Genomic DNA, 25,385 nt, shown 5'->3' on the forward strand with positions numbered 1-25,385 from the left:
ATAAACCAGTAGTCATATAAAACTATATATTAGAGAGCTTTTGTTTTGCATTTCTGTCTTTGATTTAGTAATTTTTTACCTCTCTTTTTGTCTAAAAGATCATCTTTTCTGTGCAAATCATGCAACCCAACTCAACTTTTAGATAACAAATTATGACGATGATCAAGGTTCAGCATCAATTTCAAAACTACAACATTTCATTTAGTTTCCTATTAAACCACTACCATGCACGATACAAATTGAAATTTATTTATAGTTTTTTGCCAGATCGTCATTGCCATTTCAGACTAAGTGAAAAACTGCATTTGATATTAACAACATTTCAATCAGCCGTACGTACTTAATCTTTTATACCAGAAAGTATATCTTTTGGATGAACACCTTAGAAATTTCACAGATCGGAATGTTCAAGCAATTCAAAAAAGGGACTTCCCGTCAACTCAAACGTCTAAAAGCACGATTCTGGTAGTCCTGTACTCTAATTGAGTACTACAAGCCTCAACAGTACCGCATTAAGGTCCACACATCCCTTCCTAAAGTTTTAAAGAGATGCAGGGGTCATAATCAATTGACTTCCGATATTGTTCATCACGAAAACAAAATATGATTAGACTCAAAGCAATTTATTGAATACACCGTAGACATAAAATGTTGATATGCTATATGTGATAATGTGAAACTATCCACAGATATGAAAACGATGACAACAAAAGACATACATTGAAAAAATCATATTATCTACTATGAAAGTGCTACTATTTCTTTTTTTAAAATGATGAAAATGGACCTTTTTGCGACTCGTCAAATTCCTTTGGATGGGGGAAAAGACAGCTGCTGCTCAGGAGGATCTTGTTTATCGGGAAAATATTTAGATATAACTATGGATTCCAGAGCAAAGTAAACTCCACCAACTACATAGGAGAACAAATACCATTAATCATTATATTATGCATTTTTAGCAGGAACAAACAGGATCAAGCTGAAACCTCCGGAGGTTTTCTTTGTCATGAATGTGAAAAACATAATTAAATTGCCATGCCGAAAGTTCAGACAAGAGTCGGATGCAACTTACTGGCTGCGTATTTAACAAAATTCTTGGGTATCTCCTTTCGAAACTGTGAAGCAAAAAGAAAATAAATTATGCTTACAAACAGGTATGCATCCTGGAAAATGAATAGCAAACATAGGAGGTCATCGATTTTTCAAGCAAACAACCGTCATGTGATGGAGTACCTTCAAAAAAAATTAAAATATCCCTTTATGCTTTTTAAAACAAAACATAATGGAAGACCATAATTACAACTTACTGAGAAAACTTTGAAAAAGCATATACTTTTCCTCAGTTTTATCCAATTTACTTCTGTTTTTGGTGCAAGATATTTTTAAAATGCTATTATGGTAAATTGTAAAATGGGATAATGAGAATTCACTCTTTAAAGAAAGGGCCTTAGCCAAAATAAAATTCCATTGTCCTGGGACAGATGTAGCTCATTTTTTATTGGCAGGCTTGCCTTTACATGTGTACATTAAAAGAAGGCAATTATATATCAATTTGGCAATTCATATCATAAACCAGATATGGCCTTTCCTGGTGTATCTGCACTTTTATGCCTTCTATACGATATAAATTGCCTTGGATGGTTAGAAAGCAACCATCCTGAAGCCTTGTTCTTTTAGGGATGAAAACTTTTCAGCTTACAATTATTTACTTCAGTTATGAATCCCAAAATTCTGATAGTTGAGAACAAATATTGAGCAGAGATAAGGCATTGCAAAATCCCAAGCTGGAATCAAATATCCAGTGACCATGAAGTTTTCCATCTGGAAAGATTGCTTCAAACTCAGCTGTGATTCATCGTAATACTTATATAAATACCTAGTTAGTTGGATTGTGAGTATTTTAGCTTAGAAAACAAACAAATAACCTGAGTTTGTTTTATACATAGTTAACCATGAAGTTATCCTTAGAATCTTCTGTTTGCATTTTAACCATTGTGCTATAACTCTTGCTTACAAAGTATATTGCATTCAACAAAGCTTTATCTTGACATGTTAGGTTGATGGTGAAATGATTTTCAGACTTTTGATGCAACCATCCTGAATGATATTTCTATATAGTTACTGTAGCTAAGCCATAAGACAGTTGCGCATTTTACTCCAGAATCAAGTATTTCTCCAAATCCCTATAAACCAGGGCCATGCTATAAACATATAAGAACTCCCTGATAACCTACCACTACACTACCAGTTGCATAGCATGGTGCAAACACATAAGAAGTTACAAAGTCAAAGTTTTGTCAAGACATCATTCCCCAAATTAAACCAACAGATAGAGAAATTCTAAATCTGCTCAAAAAGTTTGAGCCAAAATGATAAGTTTTCTGTAAGGACTTGTTGATGGGTATTTTGTGACACTCTTCAACACACAAAAAATACACTAAGTATTCGATCCTCTCTTGAATAAGGAAACCTCAAATGCTAAAGATATGATCAAATAAGGTCACTCCAAGGATCCAATGTCAGGTCTTGACGATGCGAGGAGATAACTCTGTGAAAAAAGATGTGATTTGCTGTTTACACAAAGGGACTAACACTTGTACAAAGCTGGAACTTTGAACATCTGTTATGGCGATCTAAGTGATGCTTTCCTCCTAAACTAACTCAAACTTTTCAAACAAAAGGACAAAAGGATAAGGGTTAGAGAAACTAAGCTAAGAACCTAAGGACAATGATGATAATGGATAGTGTTTTAGACAGACAAATTCCTTATGAAACTACTTTCTACATAACCAAAGATGGCTCACAACGCCATAGAAAGAGTGCAATCTTCAAAGGTAGTGAAAGACTTTCATATTGTAAACATCCATCCAAATACCCAATGTTGGGCAATCCAAATGAACATCCACAATCGAACTATTGCCACAATAAGGTTCATACCAACCATGCAAAGTAATTTGCAATCAACAGACTACAAATGGTATGAAACAAGGAATTTATCAAATATCTTTTCATTTCACCATTAAAATCAATGAACTTTAAATAAATGTTGAGAAGTAGAAACCATGCAAAATGTTGAAACTTCATACAAATGTTCACCATATCTTCAATGAAAATTATGTTTTAATTTCAACATAGTCTCAGCAACAATTTCTAATCTCCTCCTTCAACAAATGAAAAGGCCAAGCCTTTTTATAGACTTCTAATTGCAAATCAAAGGCCCAAATTGATCCTAATCAACCGCTAAGATTAAACAATAAAACCCTAAGGTGGGGATGGGTATACCTACCACCACTTACAACATTTTTGACCAATGAGAAAATTATACAATTTTTGAATACACGTTCTTTTAGGGACCAATGAGAAAAAGGGGTTGTAATATTTCATTTAATGCCTTTCACACGTCCATTTCTTCCTCTTTCATGAATTAGGGTTCAATAAAGCTGGATGTGTTGACTTTTAATTATTTGATTGGTGGAGATGAGTAGGCGCCACCTCAACTTGCACGCCTTGCAAGTTTCTTCTTCAATTCAATTTGTCTTCTTCAAAATGTAGCTTCTTGTAATCAGCCTAATTTGCCTAGGAGTAAAATATCAGCAAATTTGAGATGAGTTCTCTGAATGGGCTATTTCACTAGCAAACAAAGGACTACAAAGTATTTTTGTTAACATTTAATTTTCTTGAAGCTACAATTCTCGGTGAAGGGTAACCAATGAAAGCGTGTAAAGTTATGAATGATACATCTGACAGTACAAAGAGCAGAATATGTAATAATTGTCAAGGGAAATCAACGTCACTGGAAATTCCTAGGAAAAGGAAAAGGGAATTAGAAGGGATGGAAAATGGAAACCAAAAAATAATGTAGTTGGAGAAAATTATCAAATTTAAAGGGGAGCTAGAGAGAGAAAAATAATGCACATTGTGTATGACAAGATCTTCCTTGTACAACTGTATCATTGTGAAGGCAGCCTCCTGTTATTTCCGTACGGCCTCCAATATGTACAGTATGGCTTGGGATATATTATCTCGTATGGACTCCACAGTTGCGAAGATGGCTTTCATTGCATATTGTAAGGCATTGCATACTGATCACTTGACACACGAAGTACTTGCCAAACTATACAACAACTTCTAAAGTTTGTACAGCTTCCACTTATCACCGTACGACACCCTAGTCATGGAAGTGTCATTTCACATTTTGCACCATACGACAGGTGCTGCTCATGTCTGGTCTCCATTTCATATTGTACGGAATTTTAATTTGCCTACCATACAGAAGTCCTCGTTGCTTCTTGTATGGTACTCCTCTATGCTTCCCGTATGAAACATGGTTGCTACTACGGTATGGTGGTTCTTTTGCTTGCTACTACGGTATGGTGGTTCTTTTGCCACATACATCAGTTACACTTCATTGTATGGCTTGACACACAATCATAGTTTCATACCGTACAACGTCTTCCTTATAGCCTCACCATACAACAACTATATATCATACAAGTATGGCTCACAAAAAAGCTCCTCCACACCGCATGGGTACATCTTGGTTCGTGGTTTGGCAACGTATGAGCACCTGGCTCGTGGCATATCATATGACATCTTCAAGAGCACTATGTACATTGTCTCATTTGCACCACACGATTTCTTGTTTATTATGTATGACAACAATAGGTGGTAGGATTGGTACAACAATATTATGCAAGCTTCGTACAACAACTTCTAGTACAACCATCTTTTCTGAAGTGGAGAACATGACTTGATCAAAATTTTGACATGGAATCGCTATTTTTTGGCTTCATCAACACTGCTTTGGACGTCTTAAAATAATTGAAAAATGAGGTGCGCCATGGAGTTCCGTGTGGTTTTGAAGGTCTTGTTGGGGGTGCCAGACCCCTGCAAACGGTGTTGCCCCTTTGTTAATTTTTAGTGATCAGATTAACAAAACTCAGAAACAAGTCAAATGCAAACACACAAGAGACACAAAACACCAGAATACCCTGGGAAAACCTCCCTCTCGAAGGAAAAACCCAGCATCAAAGATCCAGATCAAAATCCTTATCATGAATAAAATATAAGTACAATGAAGATCAGATTACTTATCTGATTAATCACCAATCTAGGGCAGAACTTTGCCTAATTCAAGTCACTGTGATATGCTGATGTATAAACATGACTTGTCCTCTGAGATTTTGGCGCCACTAGGAGAGAGAGATCGCAGTCAAGACAAACTACAAATTCACCCAGTAGATTCAGATAAGATTGCCCAGCAGATTAACTAAATTAGCACATCAACTAGGCACAATATGTTGCCTGAACTTGCCCAGAAATGGCACACAAATCGCAGGTCTGAGTGGCAGATTTGGATGCTCAGAATACGCAATAATTTCGCTCAATCTCCAAGCCAGTTCGCATGACCAGATTTGCACCAGTTAGATTGCTAAAGCAAATTGAATAATAGCTGTGAAAATGAATGTGTGTATTCACAATGAAGTTCATATTGCCTTTATAGGAGACTCTAACCATTTGTTTCTCCATGTCGGCTAGGAGTCAAGATACAAGTTGGAGCCAAAATACAATAACCTTAAGCACGTTACATTTACAAGTTTCATGAAATAGGTCTTGACCTATCATGTGAATTACAAGTTATATTTGCCCCCCTCATAGCACGTTACATATAGCTTATAGGACCATGCTTTAAGATATTACAATATGCTTTAAATTTTTATTGTCATTTAAAATTTAAATTAACTAATCCGATCTGGCTATTAATTTCAACAATCCCTCTTAGCTAGGGAGGATTATAGCGAGTGACCATACCATATTGTAATAACACATCATGGAACTTTCCATGAAATCCATCTTGCATTGCCCATAGAGGGTGGAGGAGGTCTTTCACCTCAACCTTCTCCCTAATAAGGCTTCAATGTCACCTTGCATTGCCCGCAGAGGGTGACTCCACCTTGCATTGCCCGCAAAGGGTGGTAGATGCAACTTAGCGCATCACTGAGACTGAGACTCCCTCTCAGCAAGAGTTGTGTTCTCAACAACTCGAAGTCTCTCTCTGAAGTATTCAAATTTCACACGAGTTAGAGACTTGGTGAGAACATCTGCAGTCTGCTCATCAGTGCTGACATATTTCAGCTGAATGGCACCTCTTTGTACCATATCACGAACATAGTGATAATGAGTTTCCACATGTTTTGACCTATCATGAAACACTGGATTAGCAGACATTTTAATACAACTCTGATTGTCACAATGAATGACTGTGGGTTCCCAAGGTTGTCCAAACAACCCAGCAAGAAGCTTGTGAAGCCACAATGCTTCTCTTGATGCCACACTTGATGCAATATACTCAGCTTCTGCAATACTCAATGCAACTGAGGATTGTTTCCTATTGGCCCAAGAGATCACGGTAGAATCCAAATTGAAACAGATTTCTGAAGTGCTCTTTCTATCAATTACACTTCCTGCCCAATCAGAATCAGAGTAGCCCTCCAAGGTGATAATAATGTTGATTGGATACTTCAACCCATAGCCAACTGTGCCTCACAAATATCTCAAGATATGCTTGGCTGCAACAAGATGAACATGCTTCGGATTGTTCATGAACTGGCTGAGGGCACTCACTGTATAACAAATATCCAGTCTAGTGTTAACTAGATACATCAAAGATCCAATCAACTGCTTGACTCCGATAGATCTGCAAAATCAGAGTTAGTTACAGATAAACTCAATTTCTTCAAGTTAGTTTCCATAGGAATAAGCATAGGTTTACAATCCAGCATACCAAATCTTTTCAATATATCAATGGTGTATTTTCCTTGACTAAGGATAATTTCATTAGATCTTTGTCATACTTCTAACCCTAAAAAGTAATGCATTAAACCTAGATCTTTCATTTCAAATTCAGTGGCTAATTCTTTCTTACATCTAATGATGAGACTATCTTCACCAGTTAGAAATAAATCATCCACATATAAAACCAGAATTAGCATTTCACCATTAAATACTTTAAAGTAAAGGTTAGGATCAACATCATTCTTACAAAACCCTAAACTAACCAAATACTTATCAATTCTTTCATACCAAGCTCAAGGAGCTTGCTTGAGGCCGTAAAGAGCTTTCTTCAATCTGCATACATGAGATTCTCTATTATGAATCTCATATCCTTCTGGTTGCTCGATATAGACTTCTTTCTCAATGACACCATTAAGGAAAGCAGTCTTTACATCCATCTGATGTAACTTCCAACCCTTAGCTGCAACAATAGCTATAATAGTTCTAATAGAAGTATATCTAGCAACATGAGCAAATGTTTCTTCATAATCTATGCCTTCCTTTTGAGAAAAACCACGAGCTACAAATCTAGCTTTATATTTCTCAATACTACCATCAGCAGCATGTTTAATTTTAAACAACCATTTAGAACAAACAACAGACTTACCTTTAGGTCTAGGCACAATATCCCAGACATCGTTCTTGATGATGGATTGATACTCTTCGTCCATAGCTAGTTTCCATGCTTGCTGGTTCATAGCTTCTTCTATGCTTGATGGTTCAGTCTCAATTATATTGCACATCATTGCAAAATAGTTTGAGAATTTCTAAGGTCTCCGGCTTTCTCTAAATATTCCTTGGGGAGCTACAAACTTTTCTGCTTCTTGAATTGTGCTCCTAACCCAAAGTGGTCTTTTCTTGCCAACTGCAATATCTCTAGGTCCATCAGTTGGATCCAGAGGCTCAGGAGGATCACCATGCTCAAAAGGTTCAGGAGGCTCAATAGACTCCCTTTGAATCTTAGGGTTAGTATCAATATCCATATCTTGATTATCATTAACTTCTCTATCATTATTCACAAGGGAACCTTTAGATTTCTTAAAAGCAATATTTTCTTCAAATGTAACATCCCTACTTACCTCAATGTACCTTTGTCCTGGAATGTAGACACGAAATGCTTTGGAGGACTCACTGTATCCAACAAGGATACCTTTCTTCCCGGATGGCTCTAGCTTAGATCTCTTTTCTTTTGGCAGATGAACATAGACAGGACTTCCAAAAATCCTTAAGTGACTAATATCAGGTTTGACTCCAGTGAAGGCTTCTTCGGGAGTCATGTTCTTCAGAACACGATAAGGGCATCTGTTTTGAATATACACTGCAGTCTTAGATGTTTCGGCCCATAAGAAAGTCTGCAGGTCCTGATCATGAATCATAGCTTTAGCTGCTTCAACAATGGCTCTATTCTTCCTTTCAGCCACACACCATTTTGCTAAGGATTGTAGGGGACGTAGAACTCCCTCTTAATTCCTGTCTCTACACAAAAGTCATGAAAACTACTTGAGGTGTATTCACCTCCATTATCAGATCTTAACACTTTAATCCTTTTACCAGATATATTTTCAACTAGAGCCTTAAATTCTTTTAACCTACTTAGTACTTCATCAAATTCTTTAGATCTTAGAAAGTAAATCCAAGTCTTTCTAGAAAAATCATCTATAAATGTAACATAGTATAGAAATCCACTGGGAGAAGGAACTGACATAGGTCCACATAAGTCAGAATGAACAAGTGCTAATTTTTCCTTGGCTCTACTTTCACTTTTATGAAATGGACTTTGTGTTCTTACCTAATGCACAACCTTTGCAAGTATCATCATGAAAATGACTAAGTTTAGGCATACCTTTAACCATCTTTTCAAGTGAGGGAAGTGCCTGGAAGTGAAGGTGACCAAGCCTTTTGTGCCATAGCTCGCTAGATTCAAGAGCCTCATGAATGAGTGCTTGAACAAGATGAACTGAAAGCTTATACAAACTATCATATCTATTTCCAATAACACGAGCAGATTTAAAACTAGATTTCTTAGGCCATGCAAGTACTCTACCCTCAGAAAATGCTACTTGATAACCTTTATCTTCTAGGGCAGAAATGGAGATTAAATTTCTTTTAATTCCCGGAATAAATAAAATATCACTAAGATGCAAGGAGATACCAGATTCTAAATTTAAAGAAGTATTGTCAGAACCTCTTACCGAATATCGAGCATCATCACCAATTACCACATGAAGGTTGGATTCTTTCTCCATTAAGTCTGAGAGGTGTTCCCGATATCCCGTGATATGCCTGGATGCACCACTGTCTATCAACCAAGTGTTGTTGTTAGTTGGCACATTGTTGGATAAGGCAGAAATGAAGAGGAAGTCTTCGTTATCCTTCAAATCCGCAACTTCATTCAGGTTTGCTTCTCCTTGCTTGGGCAAATTCTAACATTCTTTAACATAGTGTCCAAACTTATCACATCTAAAGCAACGTATACGTGAAAGATCCCTTGGCCTCTTCCTTGAATCGTGAATAGCAGGAGTCTGAAATCTCTATTTCTTTTGAAGTTGTTCTTCTTCCAATGACCACCCCTCCTTTTGACCCATTGAGATGCAAGCATGCGATGGTCACCTCCATGAGTGCCCTTGAGCATTCCTCTTGCAGCTAAGTGTGATTCTTCTTGAATGCAATCAGACCGGAGGCGATCAAATGTGGGAAATTCAGATCTTCCGCTTATGCTTTGAACGAATGGATCCCAGGAATCAGGAAGTCCATTTAGTGCAATCATGACAATGTCCTTGTCCACAACTTCATTTCTAATGGAGCTGAGTTGATCCTTCAATTCTGAAATTTTCATGAAGAAAGACATTACTGAATCTCCCTTACCCATCTTGACTTGAAGTAGTTGTTGCCTTAGGGTAAGTGCCCGACTGATGTTGTTGATCTCATACATTCCCTCTAAGTGTTTGAACATCTCCCTGCTGAAGGTAGCTTGGAGATGATTGGGACAAGATGATCCTTTACAGAATCAATTGGGAACTTCTTGGCCTTAAGAGCATTCTTCTTGAACTGCTTTAACTCTTTTGGATCTGAGGGCTCAGGCAGGTACTTATCTTCAACAAACTGTAGTAGATCAATCTCCTCAAGGGCAAGGAGAACACGAACCTTCCAAGAGGTAAAATTAAGAGCCTTATCAAGTTTGTCCTCTACTTTCAAACATGTCACCATCTTGAAAATAAAACAGCATACTGAAGGTGAAAGCTTACTGTTAATCTGATTACTTAGAATGAACCTAAAGCTCTGATACCATGTTAATTTTTAGTGATCAGATTAACAAAACTCAGAAACAAGTCAAATGCAAACACACAAGAGACACAAAACACCAGAATACCCTGGGAAAACCTCCCTCTCAGAGGAAAAACCCAGCATCAAAGATCCAGATCAAAATCCTTATCATGAGCAAATTATAAGTACAATGAAGATCAGATTACTTATCTGATTGATCACCAATCTATGGATAAACTTTGCCTAATTCAAGTCACTGTGATATGCTGATGTATAAACCTGACTTGTCGTCTAAGATTTTGGCGCCACTAGGAGAGAGAGATCGCAGTCAAGACAAACTACAAATTCACCCAATAGATTTAGATAAGATTGCCCAGCAAATTAACTAAATTAGCACATCAACTAGGCATAATATGTTGCCTGAACTCGCCCAGAAACGGCACACAAATCGCAGGTCTGAGTGGCAGATTTGGATGCTCAGAATATGCAATAATTTCGCTCAATCTCCAAGCCAGTTCGCATGACCAAATTCGCACCAGTTAGATTGCTAAAGAATATTGAATAATAGCTGGGAAAATGAATGTGTATTCACAATGAAGTTCATATTGCCTTTATAAGAGACTCTAACCATTTGTTTCTCCATGTCGGCTAGGAGTCAAGATACAAGTTGGCGCCAAAATACAATAACCTTAAGCACGTTACATGTACAAGTTTCATGAAATAGGTCTTGACCTATCATGTGAATTACAAGTTATATATGCCCCCTCATAGCACGTTACATATAGCTTATAGGACTATGCTTTAAGATATTACAATATGCTTTAAATTTTAATTGTCATTTAAAATTTAAATTAATTAATCCGATCTGGCTATTAGTTTCAACACCCTTGATCCCACTAGGGGCGCTGCCCCCAAACCCCCGCAAGGGGTGTTGCCCCTTGACCTCGTTGGAGGTGTTGCCCCTAGACCCCCATTTGATTTTTCAGGTATGCTACCACTTTGAGTTTGCACAGTACAAGTAATTGTCTACATTCTTGTCATTCGTTTTCCTGAATAAAGAATGTGTAATTTTTCCTAAGTTAAGACAAGGATAAAGTTCCAAGCAAGAAATGAGATGCTTGCAATGAGGTGATTGAAATAAGGATTCCAAGTGTATGAATAAAATTTGAAAGGTGTTGGAAATAAACTAATAATGAGTGCATGAACAAGATAATTCAAGGATTAAAATTTCAAGGACCCAAAAACACAAGGAGAGGTCAGATTTCCAACCTTATCTTGGATAAAATCATGAATCCAAACTTGAGTTAAAGGAAAATTCCAAGGTGTGGATATGGAATGAAGGAAAATTCCAAGGTTTTAGAAAGGAGTTAAAGAAAATTCCTTGATTTCAAGACCACGATAAGGAGAAATCCAAGACTTTAACACTAGGACAAGGAAAATTCCAAACATCAAACGCCAAGTTAAGGAAAATTTCAAGAACAAGGTCAAGTTCCGTTGGGAAGTGTGGATTTCTGCTCAAGAATCCATGCCCACCTTGGATTTTCGATCAACAATCCAGGCAAACCTTTAATCTCCGCCCAGGAATGCATGCAATACATGAATCTCTGTCTAGCATTTTGACGAGTTTGTGCAAGCACAAGTGGAATTTCCACCAAGGATAAAAAGGTCGAGTTGCTCGTGACAAAATAAGTGAAAACAATGTGAAATGCAATGCAAAGAAGGCCGACTTGAAATGAAGTGAAGAAATTTAAAGCTTGAAAAACAATATAATATCATAACCTGGCTGACCCTTTTTAAGAAGATTATGTAAGCGCCTATATAGGCAAGGTAAAATCGATCATTTGTCCATTCATTCAAAGCAAACACAAGCGAATTCCAATTGAGAAGTAGCGAACTAAGGGCAAAAGCAAGGTGAATTACAAGAAGACAAATTGAATTGAGGCAAATTAGGAGTAAAATATCCTAGTTTACCTGATTACAGGAAGCTACATTTTACTCCTAAAGGAGGCAAATTGGAGCAAATTCACTGATATTTGACCTGCAATCGCCTGATTTTGTTTTGCTCCGATTTGCCTCCTTTGGGGTCTGATATTTTACTCCTAATTCACTTATTACATTTTCCTTGAGGGTCTGATTTCTTTTACTTCTAATTTGAGAATTGTAGCTTCAAGAAAATTACATGTTGACAAAAATACCTCGTAGTCCTTCGTTTGCCAGTGAAATGGCCCATTTAGGGAAATTGTCTCATCTTCAAAACAATCTTTCAACTCAAGCACCCCTTCATCATTTGGTTCCATGCCTTTCCTTCCCTCTATAATGTCCCCTTCCTATGTGCAGATGGTTTCAACCAGGTTTAGCCTATCAACAAGGTTCCCATAGACTAATACAGTGGATAGGGAGCCCATTCAAGGGTCTTGTGGTCCTTTGGGGAGGTTTGCATGGCGTTTCAGAAGCTCTAAGCTAGTCTCCTTTTTTTAGGAGGGGACTAACAGTTAGCCTGTGACCACCCGAAGCTTGTGAAACCTTGCAGGGGGCTTTATGAGCCATTCCACATGTTCAATGACAATCTACTATATTTTAGGAGATTTCCTACTTTTTAGGAGGAGACTGGGAGTTGGCCTGCTATTTTTAGACATCACCAGGAGACCAGGTGCATCATCATTTTCCAGTTGCAGAGGTCTAGAATATAGTTCTGGAATAAAAATTAAATTTTAAAGTGATGACTTTAATATATTAAGAAAATAAAATAAAGTGGCTTATTATAAAGTTACTTTATAAAAATTTAAATAAAGTAACTTAAACGGGAGGCCACCTAGGGGGTTTGATCCTCCTAGTAGAAATAAGTTGTTTTTAAAAAACCATACACATGATATATAGGCTACATGAGGTGGGCGTAGCCTAGGAAGGAAATAAAGTTTTTTTTTTTAATAATTGCAACCCTAATTTGGGCGTTAGGGTTAGAGAGGAATAAAGCAACTTTGTTATGAATCACTTTTACTCGATTTATAATTTCTACAAAGCTCTGGCATACAGGGTGATTTGCAGGTTGTAAGGACGAAAACCCTTGCAATTTATAGGGCCTACAAGGGTGAAAGATTTCCCAAGGGTCAGAATTTCTATTACATTCAGGAAATCAGCAGGACTTCATAATTATGGTTGCAGCACTGAAAAGGACAGAGATTCTTTGTTACTTCTGACTGTAGGAGCAGATTTGAACCCATTGGGATGCCACACATCAGCAACATTGACTTCCATAGCCAGCCGTACATTCCTGGGCACCAATTGCAGCATTATATACTTGGAACATGAGGTTTCAAGCATTGTTAAAGATGATCAGATTTGTTTCAGTTCTGAATTAAGACAATCTGGACCACGAAAAAAACAGTTCAGACCTCAAAGGAAGCAAATCAGATCCTAGGAAATCATATCAGTCCCAGAGGAGTAAATTGTCAGGCATTCAGGTCAAATGTGACATTCTTGCCATGGATTAAGCATCTGAACCTGTACATGTTCAAATCTGGTATGTTTTGGCCATTGATCTTAATTAAATCCAAAATCTCCTCCATTCATAGTATGCTCTTATTGTTTAATTCATTTTCAGTGTTCTTTATTGTTATTTCTTATCATTGGCAAGATCCAAGCAAAACTTTAAAAAAAACAGAAAACTGAAAACAAAAACAAAAAAAAATTCCAAAACTACAATTTACAGATCTGGGGTGGATCATTACAATGGTAACAGAACTCAGTTTTTCCTACCATCCTATTAAAAGGGGTTCTGATGTGTGACAAGGAGTTTCAAACTTACACCAGGGAAGAGCCTCACATCAGGTGGCAACCACCATAGGTTCCAGAGGGAGAAATAGTCTCTGGAATATTCTAGGCATTCACAAGACAGGTTCCAGTGATAGTGAGAGCATCACAAGTGCTATGGCCAAGAAGGATAACGATAGGGCTAGGTCAATCCCTAACACCAGGATTGAGAGAAAATTTGATGCTATGATGGACATGATGTCTCAATTGTTGGGACAAATGTCAAAGTAGTACAACCGCAGCGAGACCAATCTCAGCACACCACCAATACTGATGAGAGTAGAAAGACACGAGGAGATAGTGGACTGAATAGTGGCTCAGTTCCGAGACCCTTACTACCTATCTTCATCCAACGTGAGGGATCGCCTACTGGACAAGGCTGAGGGCCTGAACTACAGATCCCTACAACCGAGGAGGTCTGACACCATTATACAGAGTATATGACCCTTCCATCGGAGGTCAAGGAGTTATTGACCCTTGACCAGTTCATAGGATAGAAGAAACATAGAGCAAGTTCAGTTGGCAAAGCAGATTACAGGGCTTCACATGGTCAGGGATTTTCAACAGGTTGTGGGCAAGTTGACCTTGCCACACTATGACTGAGGAGACCGATGTATAGCTCGTGCTTGGGTACAGAAGCTCAACAACTACTTGTCTTTGAGACCCATGACAAAGGATGAGGCGATTAAGTTTGCTACTCTGTACCTAGATGGTGTGGCTCATGAGTGGTGGTATCACAGTTTGGTTACTTTGGGGTATCACTCGATTATCTCCTACGATGAGTTCACTAATAAACTCATCAATCGTTTTGTCCGGAAGGATCCTAAGATGTATTTCAGGGAGCTTGCCCAATTCAAAAAATATGGATCCTTGGAGATTTACATTGCTGATTTTCAAAGGTTAACAATGATGGCATCTAGCATTTCAGAGAGGCGGTTGGTTGTACATTTCATTGACGAGCTCTCAAAGCCTTTATGTGGTTGGCTTAAGGCCTTTGATCCACTGACCTTGCAAGAGGCCATGAGAAAGGCCAGGAGTATGGAACTTGCTGCCCCAAAAAACAAGTTCTCGACTAAGCCTTTTTCTAGCAATAAGGACAAGAAACCTTTTCATAGAGGGTTGGACCAGCAAGACAAACTTTTCCAGAAAACTAATGATGAGACTAAATAGCTTGTGATGCAAAAAATTATGTTGTAAGTGCAAGGAGCTATGGGATCCCAATCATAAGTGTCCCTTGAAAGGAAAAGAAAACAAGATGGAGAACTATTTAGAGGATGACACTAATTCTGAAAATTAAGATCAGGAAACTGAAACAAGTGAAATTGAAGCAGAAAGTGCATCCGAGGAGTCAAGGAAGGAAAAGGAGGATGACAAACCCCTTGCACAACTCTCTAGCATTCTACGAGAGGGTTCATTCAGGATTCGAGGAGTTCCTGTAGGCCAGTGTGTGATCACTTTGTTGGATACTAGTGCTACACATAACTTCATCGATGAGGGGTTAGTGTCCTGAAGAGGGCTTAAGACTTAAGAGTTTGATGGTTTTTAGGGTGAAAGTTGCAGATGGATTCACTCTCGCGTGCAACAAAATGATTTCCAACTTGACCCTCCAGTTGAACAACTATGTGCTTCATGTTGATTACTATATGGTGAGTATGGGAGAGATGAATATTGTGTTGGGCATGAAGTGACTTCATGAGATTGGGGAATTCTACCTCAACATGCACACTATGGAGATGAGGTAGCCGGTAGGAAACATGTGTTGAAAGGGATGTCAGATAGGGGTCTTTGTGTGCTTTATTTGAGGATGGAGAGGTTGATCAGACATGATCAAGTAGAGTGGGCTGCAGAGTGTGTTTTAATGCTTACAGTAGTGGAGCAACAGAAGTGGGATTATCCTCTAGACATCAAGAGACTCTTGACTAAACACGGTAAGGTGTTTAGTGATATACCACCTAGAAGACCTCCAGACAGAGACAGGGGATATCATTGAGTTGGAGGAGGGTGTCAAACCGGTTATCATTACCCCTTACAGGTACCCTAAGCGGCTTAAGGATGAGATAGAGAAAACAATCAAGGAGCTGCTTGAGATGGGTCACATTTGACCTAGCAAGAGTCCATTTGCATCAGCAGTTGTATTAGCCAAGAAGGATGGAACTCGATTATTGTGCCCTAAACAAGAAGACAATCAAGAGCCGGTACCCCATACCTCGTATTGATGAGCTGATTGATGAGTTGCATGGAGCATGTTACGTCTCCAAGATTGATTTGAGGTCCAATAATCATCAGATTTGGATGAGAGAGGAGTATGTGGAAAAGACAGCTTTCTGAAGCCATTGTGAGCACTTTGAGTTTTTGGTTATGCCATTTGGTCTTACCAATGCACCAACTACTTTCCAATCTTGTATAAACAATGTATGAACAAGTTTTTCCAGCATTAGTTGAGGAGATTTGTTTTGATTTTCTTCAATGACATTTTGATTTTTAGTCGGGCTTGGGAGGAGCATTTGAGACACCTTGAGGAGGTATTGAGCATATTAGAGAGGGAGTCCTTGTACGCCAAGGAGTCAAAAAGCAAGAATCTCACCAAGCTTAAGGGGTTCTTTGGGCTATGTGGTTTTTATAGATGCTTTGTCAAGGGGTTCTCACACCAAGCAACACATCTCACAAACTTGACAAATCAAGCACAACAGTGTTTTGACCAGTTTAAGCAATTGATAAGATCATGTCCAATTCTTTATATACCCGACTTCACCAGGCCATTTGAGCTACACTGTAATGCTTCAGGAGACGATATCGGTGTGCTACTGATGCAGAATAAGCATCTGATAGCTTTTGAGAGTAGGAAATTGAAGGGTGCAGACAAGAGCTATAGCATTTATGCTGAGGAGATGTTAACCATTATGCATGTGTTGGCTAAGTTCAAGTAGTATCTTCTAGGCAGCAAGTTTGTAGTTGAGACAGATCACAATAGCCTAAAGCATTTCCTTAACCAGCGGTACCTCAATGACCGGCTGTAGAATTGGGTGAGTGAGCTGCGGGCTTACGACTTTGACATAGTTTATGTCAAGGGTAAGAAGAATATAGTTGTTGACGCATTATCGAGAAGACCACAATTATGTTCCCTTGCAAAGGTTACAACTGATTGGAGAGAGTGGATTTCAGCTAAGTATGCCAAGGTCCAGTGGGCCTCAGGCATCATTGAGGGTACAATGAAGGATGACGGATATTCAATTGTAAATGGGCTTATCATTTACAAGGGAAGGATTCTTTTCGTACCAAGATCAAAGATGAAGAGGACGATATTGAGAGCCTTTCACAATGTTCCCATGGCAGGGCACTCAAGATACTTTAAAACCTACAGGCAAATCAAGGAGCATTTCACTTGGAAGGGTCTCAAGTCCGTGGTTCTTTAGTATGTGAGGAGTATCCTGTATGTCAACAAGACAAGTAGGAGCATTTTTTCACAACAAGATTATTACAGCCCCTACCTATTCCTAGTAAAAAATGGGAGGGTATTTCCATGGACTTCATCACAAGATTGCCCAAAGCCCAGAGAAAGGACTAGATTTTTGTTGTGGTTGATAGGCTCACAAAGTTTGCACACTTCTTTGCGATCGCAACCACATTCACAACAACACAGGTTGCTGATTTGCTTTTCAAAGAGGTATTCAATTTACATGGGATGCCTCAAACTATTGTCAGTGATTGGGATAGGAAGTTTATGAGTCACTTCTGGCAAGAGCTCTTCAAGCTCAGTGGGACCAAGCTTACTTGGAGCACCAATTACCACCTGCAGACTGATGGGCAAACAGAGATTGTCAATAAGTGGGTGGAGGGATACCTCAAAAACTACATAGCAATGCAACAGAATACATGGGTTAAGTGGTTACACTTATGTGTATGATGCACCATTCATGGCACTATATGGGTATGATGCACCCAACTTTCTAGATTTGTTGTTTGGAGATAGTAGGGTGCCTAGTGCCAAGGACCTTCTTCACGAGAGCCATGACATCATGAGGTCTCTGAAGGAGAATATTCAGAAGGCAAAAAACCAGCAGAAACAATATGCAGACCAGAGGAGAGTTGAGTGGTCATTCAAGGTTGGGGACATGGTGTATTTGATGTTGCAGCCTTATCATCAATCCACTCTCAAGAAGACTAGAGTAGAGAAACTCAAGCAACAATATTATGGACCTTTCAGGATTATTAGGTGCGTTGAAGAGGTGGCTTATGAGTTAGAGTTGCCAGCAAACAGCAAGGTGCACAATGTCTTCCATGTGTCTCACATCAAGAAGGCGATTGAGCGCATGTCGTCCCTTCTATAGCACTACCACCCCTTGATGAGGGGAAATTGATTCTTGTCCCTAAGGCCACTATTAATACGCAAAAGAGGAGATTGAGGAAGTTTATCAGGGAGTATTTGGTGAAGTGGAAGGATCTCTCATTAGAGGATGTGACATGGGAGAGTGAGCAAATTCCACAGCACCCAAAGTTGAGGTTGCTTAAGGACAAGCAATCTTGGGGAGGGTGGATTGTAATATCCCCTTCCTAAGTGCAGATAAATTCTAGCAGGGTTAGCCTATTAGCAGGGTTCCCATAGGCTAATATAGTGGATAGGGAGCCCATTCAAGGGTCTTGTGGCCCTTTGGGGAGGTTTGTGTAGCACTTCAAGAGCTCAGGGCCAGTCTCCTATTTTTTAAGAGGGGTTCCTATTTTTTAGGAAAGGACCGACAGTTAGCATGTTGACCACCTGGAGCTTACAGAGCCTTGCAGGGCGCTTGATGAGCTATTCTAGATGTTCAAAGACAATTTCCTATTTTTAAGGAGGGTTCCGGCCCGACAGTTAGCATGTTGACCACCTGGAGCTTACAGAGCCTTGCAAGGGGCTTGATGAGCCATTCTAGATGTTCAAAGACAATTTCCTATTTTTAAGGAGGGTTCCTACTTTTTAGGAGGAGATTGGGGGCTGGCCTGCTATCTTTAGACATCACCAGGAATGTAAGTGCATCATTATCTTCTAGTTGGAGAGGTCTGGTGTATGATTCTGGATTAAGTAACTTAAAAGGGGGGCCACCTAGGGGGTTTGATTGTCCTATTAAAAATAAATTGTTTTTAAAAACCAAACACATGTAATTAAGGCAACATGAGGTGGGCGTAACCTAGGAAGAAAATAAAGTTTGTTTTATTTAAAAATTGCAACCCTAATTTAGGCGTTAGGGTTAGAGTGGAATAAAGCAACTTTGGAGCCTCCATTTTGGAAGGCTTATGAATCATTTTTACACGAAGGATTTGGAATTTCTACAAAGCTCTGACATACAAGGTGACTTGCATGTTGTAAGGACGAAAACCCTTGCAATTTAGAGGGCCTACAAGGGTAAAAGATCTCCCAAGGGTCAGAATTTCTATTACATTCAAGAAATCAGCAGGACTTCATAATTAGGGTTGCAGCAGTGAAAGGGACAGAGATTCTTTGTTACTTATGACTGTAGGAGAAGATCTGAACCTAGTGGCACCAATTGCAGCATTCTATACTTGGATGTGGGGTTTCAGGCATTGCTAAAGCAGATCAGATTTGTATCAGTTCTGAAAAAAGCAGATCTGGACCAAGAAAATACAGATCAGACCTCAAAGGAAGCAGATTAAATCCTAGGAAATCAGATCAGTCCCAAAGGAGTCCATTGTGGGGCAAATATCAGGTCAAATGTGACATTCTTGCCATGTACTAAGAATAATTAAACCTGTACATGTTCAGATCTGGTATGTTTTGGCCATTGGTCTCAATTAAATTCAAAATCTCCTCCATTCATTGTATGTTCTTACTGTTTAATTCATTTCTAGTGTTATTTATTGTTGTTTCCCATTCATTGGCAAGAACCAAGTAAAACTCAAAAAAAATCAGAAAACTAAAAACAAAAAAAAATTGCAAAAAACACCAAAAACAGAAAAAAACCAAAACTACAATCTGCAGATCTGAGGTGGATCATTACACCTTCGTCCACACCCAACTCTCCATCTTCCAACTCTAATTCGAGGGATCTCAACTCCTTGCTCACTATCTGATTTCTCAAGTCGATGACATACTTCCTTCACTCTCAATCAAGAGTGTATCCTGCTTCCAATTGTGGGTTGCCTTAGCAGTGATCAACCAACCTCTCCCAAGGAGCGCATCATACGGCTTCTTTTCCAACGAGATAACTACGAAATCCAAGAAAAAGCATTGTGAATCAATTGTTACTTTTTTTGCATCAATATCCCCAAGCTTAATGTCGTGCATGTCGGCAGCCAACATGTTGGTCTTCCTAGGCATTTCAAAGTATCTTTTGGCAGTACGTTTACTCCTGAGCCTTCGTCAACGATGGTGTTTGTCAGATTCTTCATTATTTCCATCTCAACAATGACTGGCTTCCTCCCGATGCTCACCGTCAACAACATGGGATCAATTGCTTGGTTGCTTTTGGGTGGTGGTTTCACTGTCAATTCCTCTTGTGGCTTACATTGGTTTTGGCCAACTGTGTTGTCACTAACCATGTTGGTAATTGACACTCTAAGTTGCGACATAGTTTGAAGGTTTGTCACTTTGATGGTTACGGTTGTTTGTAGCACCTGCCAAACTATGTTCTTCTCTGACTCTAATCGCTATGACGTACTTGCCATTCCATTGGAGGTTACTTGTTCCTTCACCAACACTTGTTCTACTTCTACTCTAGCTTCTCGGAGTCTTTCCTTCTCCGTATGAGGGTCCGACTACACCGCCTTCTTTATTTGTGCTCTCATGATTGCCAAAACTGCCTTGTGTTCCTCCACATCTAGCATATTAATACCCTTTTGCTTCAGGTAGTTGGTGTCTTCATTATTCTCCGATTCACATCATTTGCACAATAATTGTATGGTGTCTTTCTTATTCTAGTAGTCTTTGGCAAAGTGTCCCCATTCACTACATTGTCAACACTATATGATAGGACATCCTTTGGAGCCATACTATATTTGACTTTGCCATCGTTGATTTCCATAACCCCCCGGTGATACATTTTGTGGTTTCGATGGAGTAGACTCTCCCTGCGTGAAGAGTGCTTGTGTACTTCTAGTCTTCAAATTATATGGACACTCCTTTATTGAATGACCCATCACTTAGCAGATCTCATAGAACATCTTTCTAGGACAATTACCTTTCGTGTGCCCCTCAAATTTGCACTCGATATACCATAGCTCATTAGTTTCTTTACTAGTTCCTTTCTCTACCTTCAATTTCTTCATCATTCTCATCATATCTTGTCATAGTGCCTGAACCATTTTGGATTCTTCATTGCTGCTACCTTCAATGCTCTCGTCCTTGTAAGTCTTCCCTTTTCCCCGAGAGGATGTTTTGGATTCGCTCTCAATGTCCATCACCCGATTATATGCATCAACGTACGATGATGGATGTACCACTTTCATTTTCTTTCTCAACAAAAGGATCAATCCCTCAATGAACCACCTATTCTTCAACCTATCAGTTGGTTGGTTCTCCATCTTCCTCAACAACTCCTTAAGCCTACAATCATACACCCGTACATTCTCATGCTTCCCTTGTTTGGTATTATTGATTTCAGCAACAATTTCATTATCATCTTGTAGGAGTTTGAACTCTGCCTAGAACGCCTTCTTCAACTTTTCCCAAGATTTTGTGTGTTCATCTTCTAGTTTTGATAACTAGTTGATGGCTATTCCCCATAACATTGCAGGCATCACCCTCAACCAGTAGTCTTTATCTAACTAACCACTTGCCAACCAGATGGTTTTGCACATTTTGCAGTGCCTCGTAAGATCCTCTGATCCATTCCCCGTGAACTTCAGTAATTTTTTCCAATCCACATTCGGACTTGTCAGAGGAGTCACCATCATTCTTGCTTCCTTACTCCCCTGTGTGTCCGACCTAGCTAGATTGTTTTGACCACTACGTTCTATTGTCCCTACACTCTTGGCTACACGTGTGTCCTCTACACGTCCACCTTCAATGTCTCCAACACTCTGGGTTCTTCCAAGCTCTGACTCGTTCCTATGCTCCCTCCATTCGAGGGTCTGCAATTCGAATCTCATTTCCCCTAAGATGGATAGATGGCGGAATATGTCTATAAGTTCAAGATTTCCCTCTTCGTACTCCTCTTCTGACGTTGACTGTATGGACGGATTGTCTGATTGTCCAACTAGATTTTTCTCAAATGTTTCTTGTAATCTTCTACTTCGTTCTATTTGTTCTACAATCCTTAAAGATTTCTTGCCCTTATTGGGATCTAAGGGCATGAATCACTCATATTTGACCCGATTTCGTTTAAGCCAATGATGCCAAATGTTTACTAACATATCTAATAAATATAGGAAGTAATACTAGATATGACAATGCATACCAGATACAAGAGTAAAATAACATGAAATTATTACAGAGAAGAAGATCAAAGATGGTCGGCCAAGGATTACAGTTGATCCGACTATATCATACTACCTTCCTTGATAGTACACAACATATTTAAAGGACCCAACATTAGCCAAGAGGAACACAACCGTCAACCAACTGACACACATAACTGCCCGAGAGTGATAACAAACTTAATTTGGACAATTAATACATTGCCAAATAATCAATATTATCAAACATAACAATATGCATTGTACACTGACTACATTTTCAATTGTGCTAAACTTGTGCTTGTCTTCAAAACTTAAGCCAAATCAACCTTTGAAAATAGCATCATTATCTTAGCAACACATCCATAACCAATATACCTAAGCAACATTTGAAGCCAAGGTCCTTAGCCAAAACCCGAATCAATCCACCCTTGAAACCCCAACCCAAACTCAACTACAATCCACATTGTCCTTAAATCCATCCTGATGTTTATAGTTTTCCATCCAAATTAGTCCCATCCATAAACCCTTAGTCCATCGCCAACACAAACAATTACATTTCAAGTGTATGGTCCAAAATATCATCTTAAAAAACCCTTGGAAACTTCAAAAATCACCTTTGAATCCTTCAAATCAAGACATCAAATCATCACACATCTATCCTTGGCACCCAAAATCATCTAAAGGGCCCAAATCTATCCTTTTAAACTTTACATTATCCATAGGTTCTAAACTAAATCAATCCAAAACCATCACAAGAATCCAAAGTTTCATCATCGAAATAGTCATGTTGGTGTACGTTTTATCATTCACCGAACATTAGAATAAAATATCCAAGGATACTCTATCCTCCCCTGAACAAAATCACTACTTGTGCCAAGATTGCGAGAAAGACCACAAGGCGACTCCAAGGTCTATATGTGCAAATGGGCGACTTTATGTTGGATAGCTTCCTTGGTTATGTATGCTGAAATACAAGGGGGACTTACACTTGACAAAGATGTCATTCACAAACTAGGACTTTCTCTTTTTTCTTTTTTGATTTTCAAATTTTAGACTTCTTTAAAAAATAAATTAAAAGGATAAGGGTTCAAGAGTTCTATGCTACTTCTAAGTTATTCCTATGAACTCAACAGACGGTAAAGACTGGGTGAAACCAATAACAACACTTTGTTTCGCCACTCTTGGACAACTACGCAAACTGGGTGCAATCTTCTAAGGTTGTGCTCAAGATTTTCATACTTATGAATAATACCAACAATTGAGCAACATTACTCAAAATAGAAGTTAAGCATCCACATCAAAAGCTCAGGCTAACTTTACACATTGAACAAAAATCATCCATCCAAACAAAATATGAGCAAAAGTTTCACCAATCTAAACTATCAATCCTTCATTCATCTAACAACTTCAAAGCAAATTACTTAAAGCAAATCTATTCTATGTGTTGAAGAAAATATGCAACCATGCAACCACTTGATAACAATAAGATTTCAAAACAATACTAATAATGAACTTATTATTATTCAAGTAGCTCTAGGCCACAATTTCATAAATCTCTCCACAACAATGAAAATGAGAGAATGAGAGTTTATATAGAGTTCCGAAAAATGAAAGAATGGCCGAGATCAATCTAAAATCAACAATCAAGATTAAGACAACACAACCTTAGATAGTTTCTAAAAATAAAACTAGAGACAAATGCATGCAGGACAAGTGGGGTAGTTAGCCATCTCCTAAGAAGGTGCATCCTTATCCTCATGGGCAGCAGTGTGTTCAATGAATCTGGACACAATTGAATCGACCTCTTCCATAGTGACATGTGGCAACATGTTGATCCTATATTCTCATCCATCCAAATCATTTGCGCAAGCGGCAAAAGCAACCTCCCACTCCAGCTCCTGTTTCTAGAAGGCATCTCAGATAGACAAGAACTTTGTTGCCTTAACCACATTTTGTTTCAGGACTGGTCCTGTGATGGGGAAGAAAATCTCCTGAATTCTAAGCTTTAGGCTTTCCAACTGCATATCACTTTCTTTGATTGTTTCTTTCTCGAGCACATTTGCAGCTACAACAAAGATCTTATCCTGAATCTCTTTCATCTGCTCTTCGGCCTTAGCACTATCTGCCTTTACCTTCTCCAGGATTTCACTGCGTGCAACTAATGTCCAATGCCATGCATTAAAATCATAGGCAGCCCCTACTGCAATTATCTCTTTGTTAATCAGTTCTTGTTTATGCATGCCCTTCAATACTCTTAAGGCATGGGATAATCCTATCTTGAATAGCCTGGAGATCAGTCCATGTTTCCACCATGCTTGCAATTCTGGAGAGCAGGAAGGAAGTTTCCCCATATGTCAATCTCAATTCGTCCGCAAATGTTGCTACTCCTTTTCCATTTGCCATCCATTCTCTGGTTTCTCTGGCCGTAACTACTTCTTCCTTAGAACATTCAACTGTCTCCTGTGAATTTCAAAGTGGAGGAGCTTCTGGATTGGCTTGATTGAGCGGCTTAGTCAAGTGTTGAATGTATTCCCTCAGGCACTCAACTTCTCTTTTGTATTCCCTTTTCTTTCCTACTTCCTTGTCAAGTCTTGCATTCATGGAAGCGACTAAATTATTCAAGTCTTCAACTTCTTGACTCTTAGTAGTTGGTCCCAAATTGATTATACTGATTGCATATTCATGAGAAGTAATATCTTCTTTTGCCTTGTCTACTTTTGGCACAGCAATCTGCACCGTGCGACAGCCGGCTTCATCTCTCTGGATGGTGGAAAACCTTTAGGCTGGCTTCTTTACAGCAACCTGTTCTAATCTGACCAAGAAGTCAGCCATATCATCTTCTTCTTGAACTTCTATTACTTGTATCTTTTCTTTCAATCTTTCCTTCAGCCAATCAGGAACTGTAGGTTGTTCAACGCCTTCCACTTCCCGATCATTCTCTTCACATGGCATATTTTGGCATCCTCGAAGAGCGGAAATCATTCCCTCATGAAACTCATTGCCCCGAATATCCATTTCATTATCTGAATCCAATATTTTTGTGCCTATAGGAGACGGGGGCTCTTCATCTTCTTGATGGACTGACTCTA

The 25,385-nt window shown here is 38.9% G+C and overlaps 1 protein-coding gene across 1 annotated transcript in view; it reads right to left on the reverse strand.

The window, feature by feature from the left end:
* Window positions 1-226: 226 nt before the first annotated feature.
* LOC131034636 (uncharacterized) overlaps window positions 227-25,385 on the reverse strand; it is a 125,035-nt gene continuing 99,876 nt past the window's right edge. Inside the window, exons 4-6 of the mRNA XM_057966183.2 lie at window positions 1,073-1,115; window positions 788-911; window positions 227-533 (exon numbers count right to left, since the gene is read on the reverse strand). Coding sequence (XP_057822166.2) covers window positions 802-911; window positions 1,073-1,115 — 153 coding nt within the window. The 3' untranslated portion in view covers window positions 227-533; window positions 788-801. The remainder of the gene's footprint in view (window positions 534-787; window positions 912-1,072; window positions 1,116-25,385) is intronic.

Source organism: Cryptomeria japonica, chromosome 11, assembly GCF_030272615.1.
Source record: "Cryptomeria japonica chromosome 11, Sugi_1.0, whole genome shotgun sequence".
Classification (NCBI taxonomy): domain Eukaryota; kingdom Viridiplantae; phylum Streptophyta; class Pinopsida; order Cupressales; family Cupressaceae; genus Cryptomeria; species Cryptomeria japonica.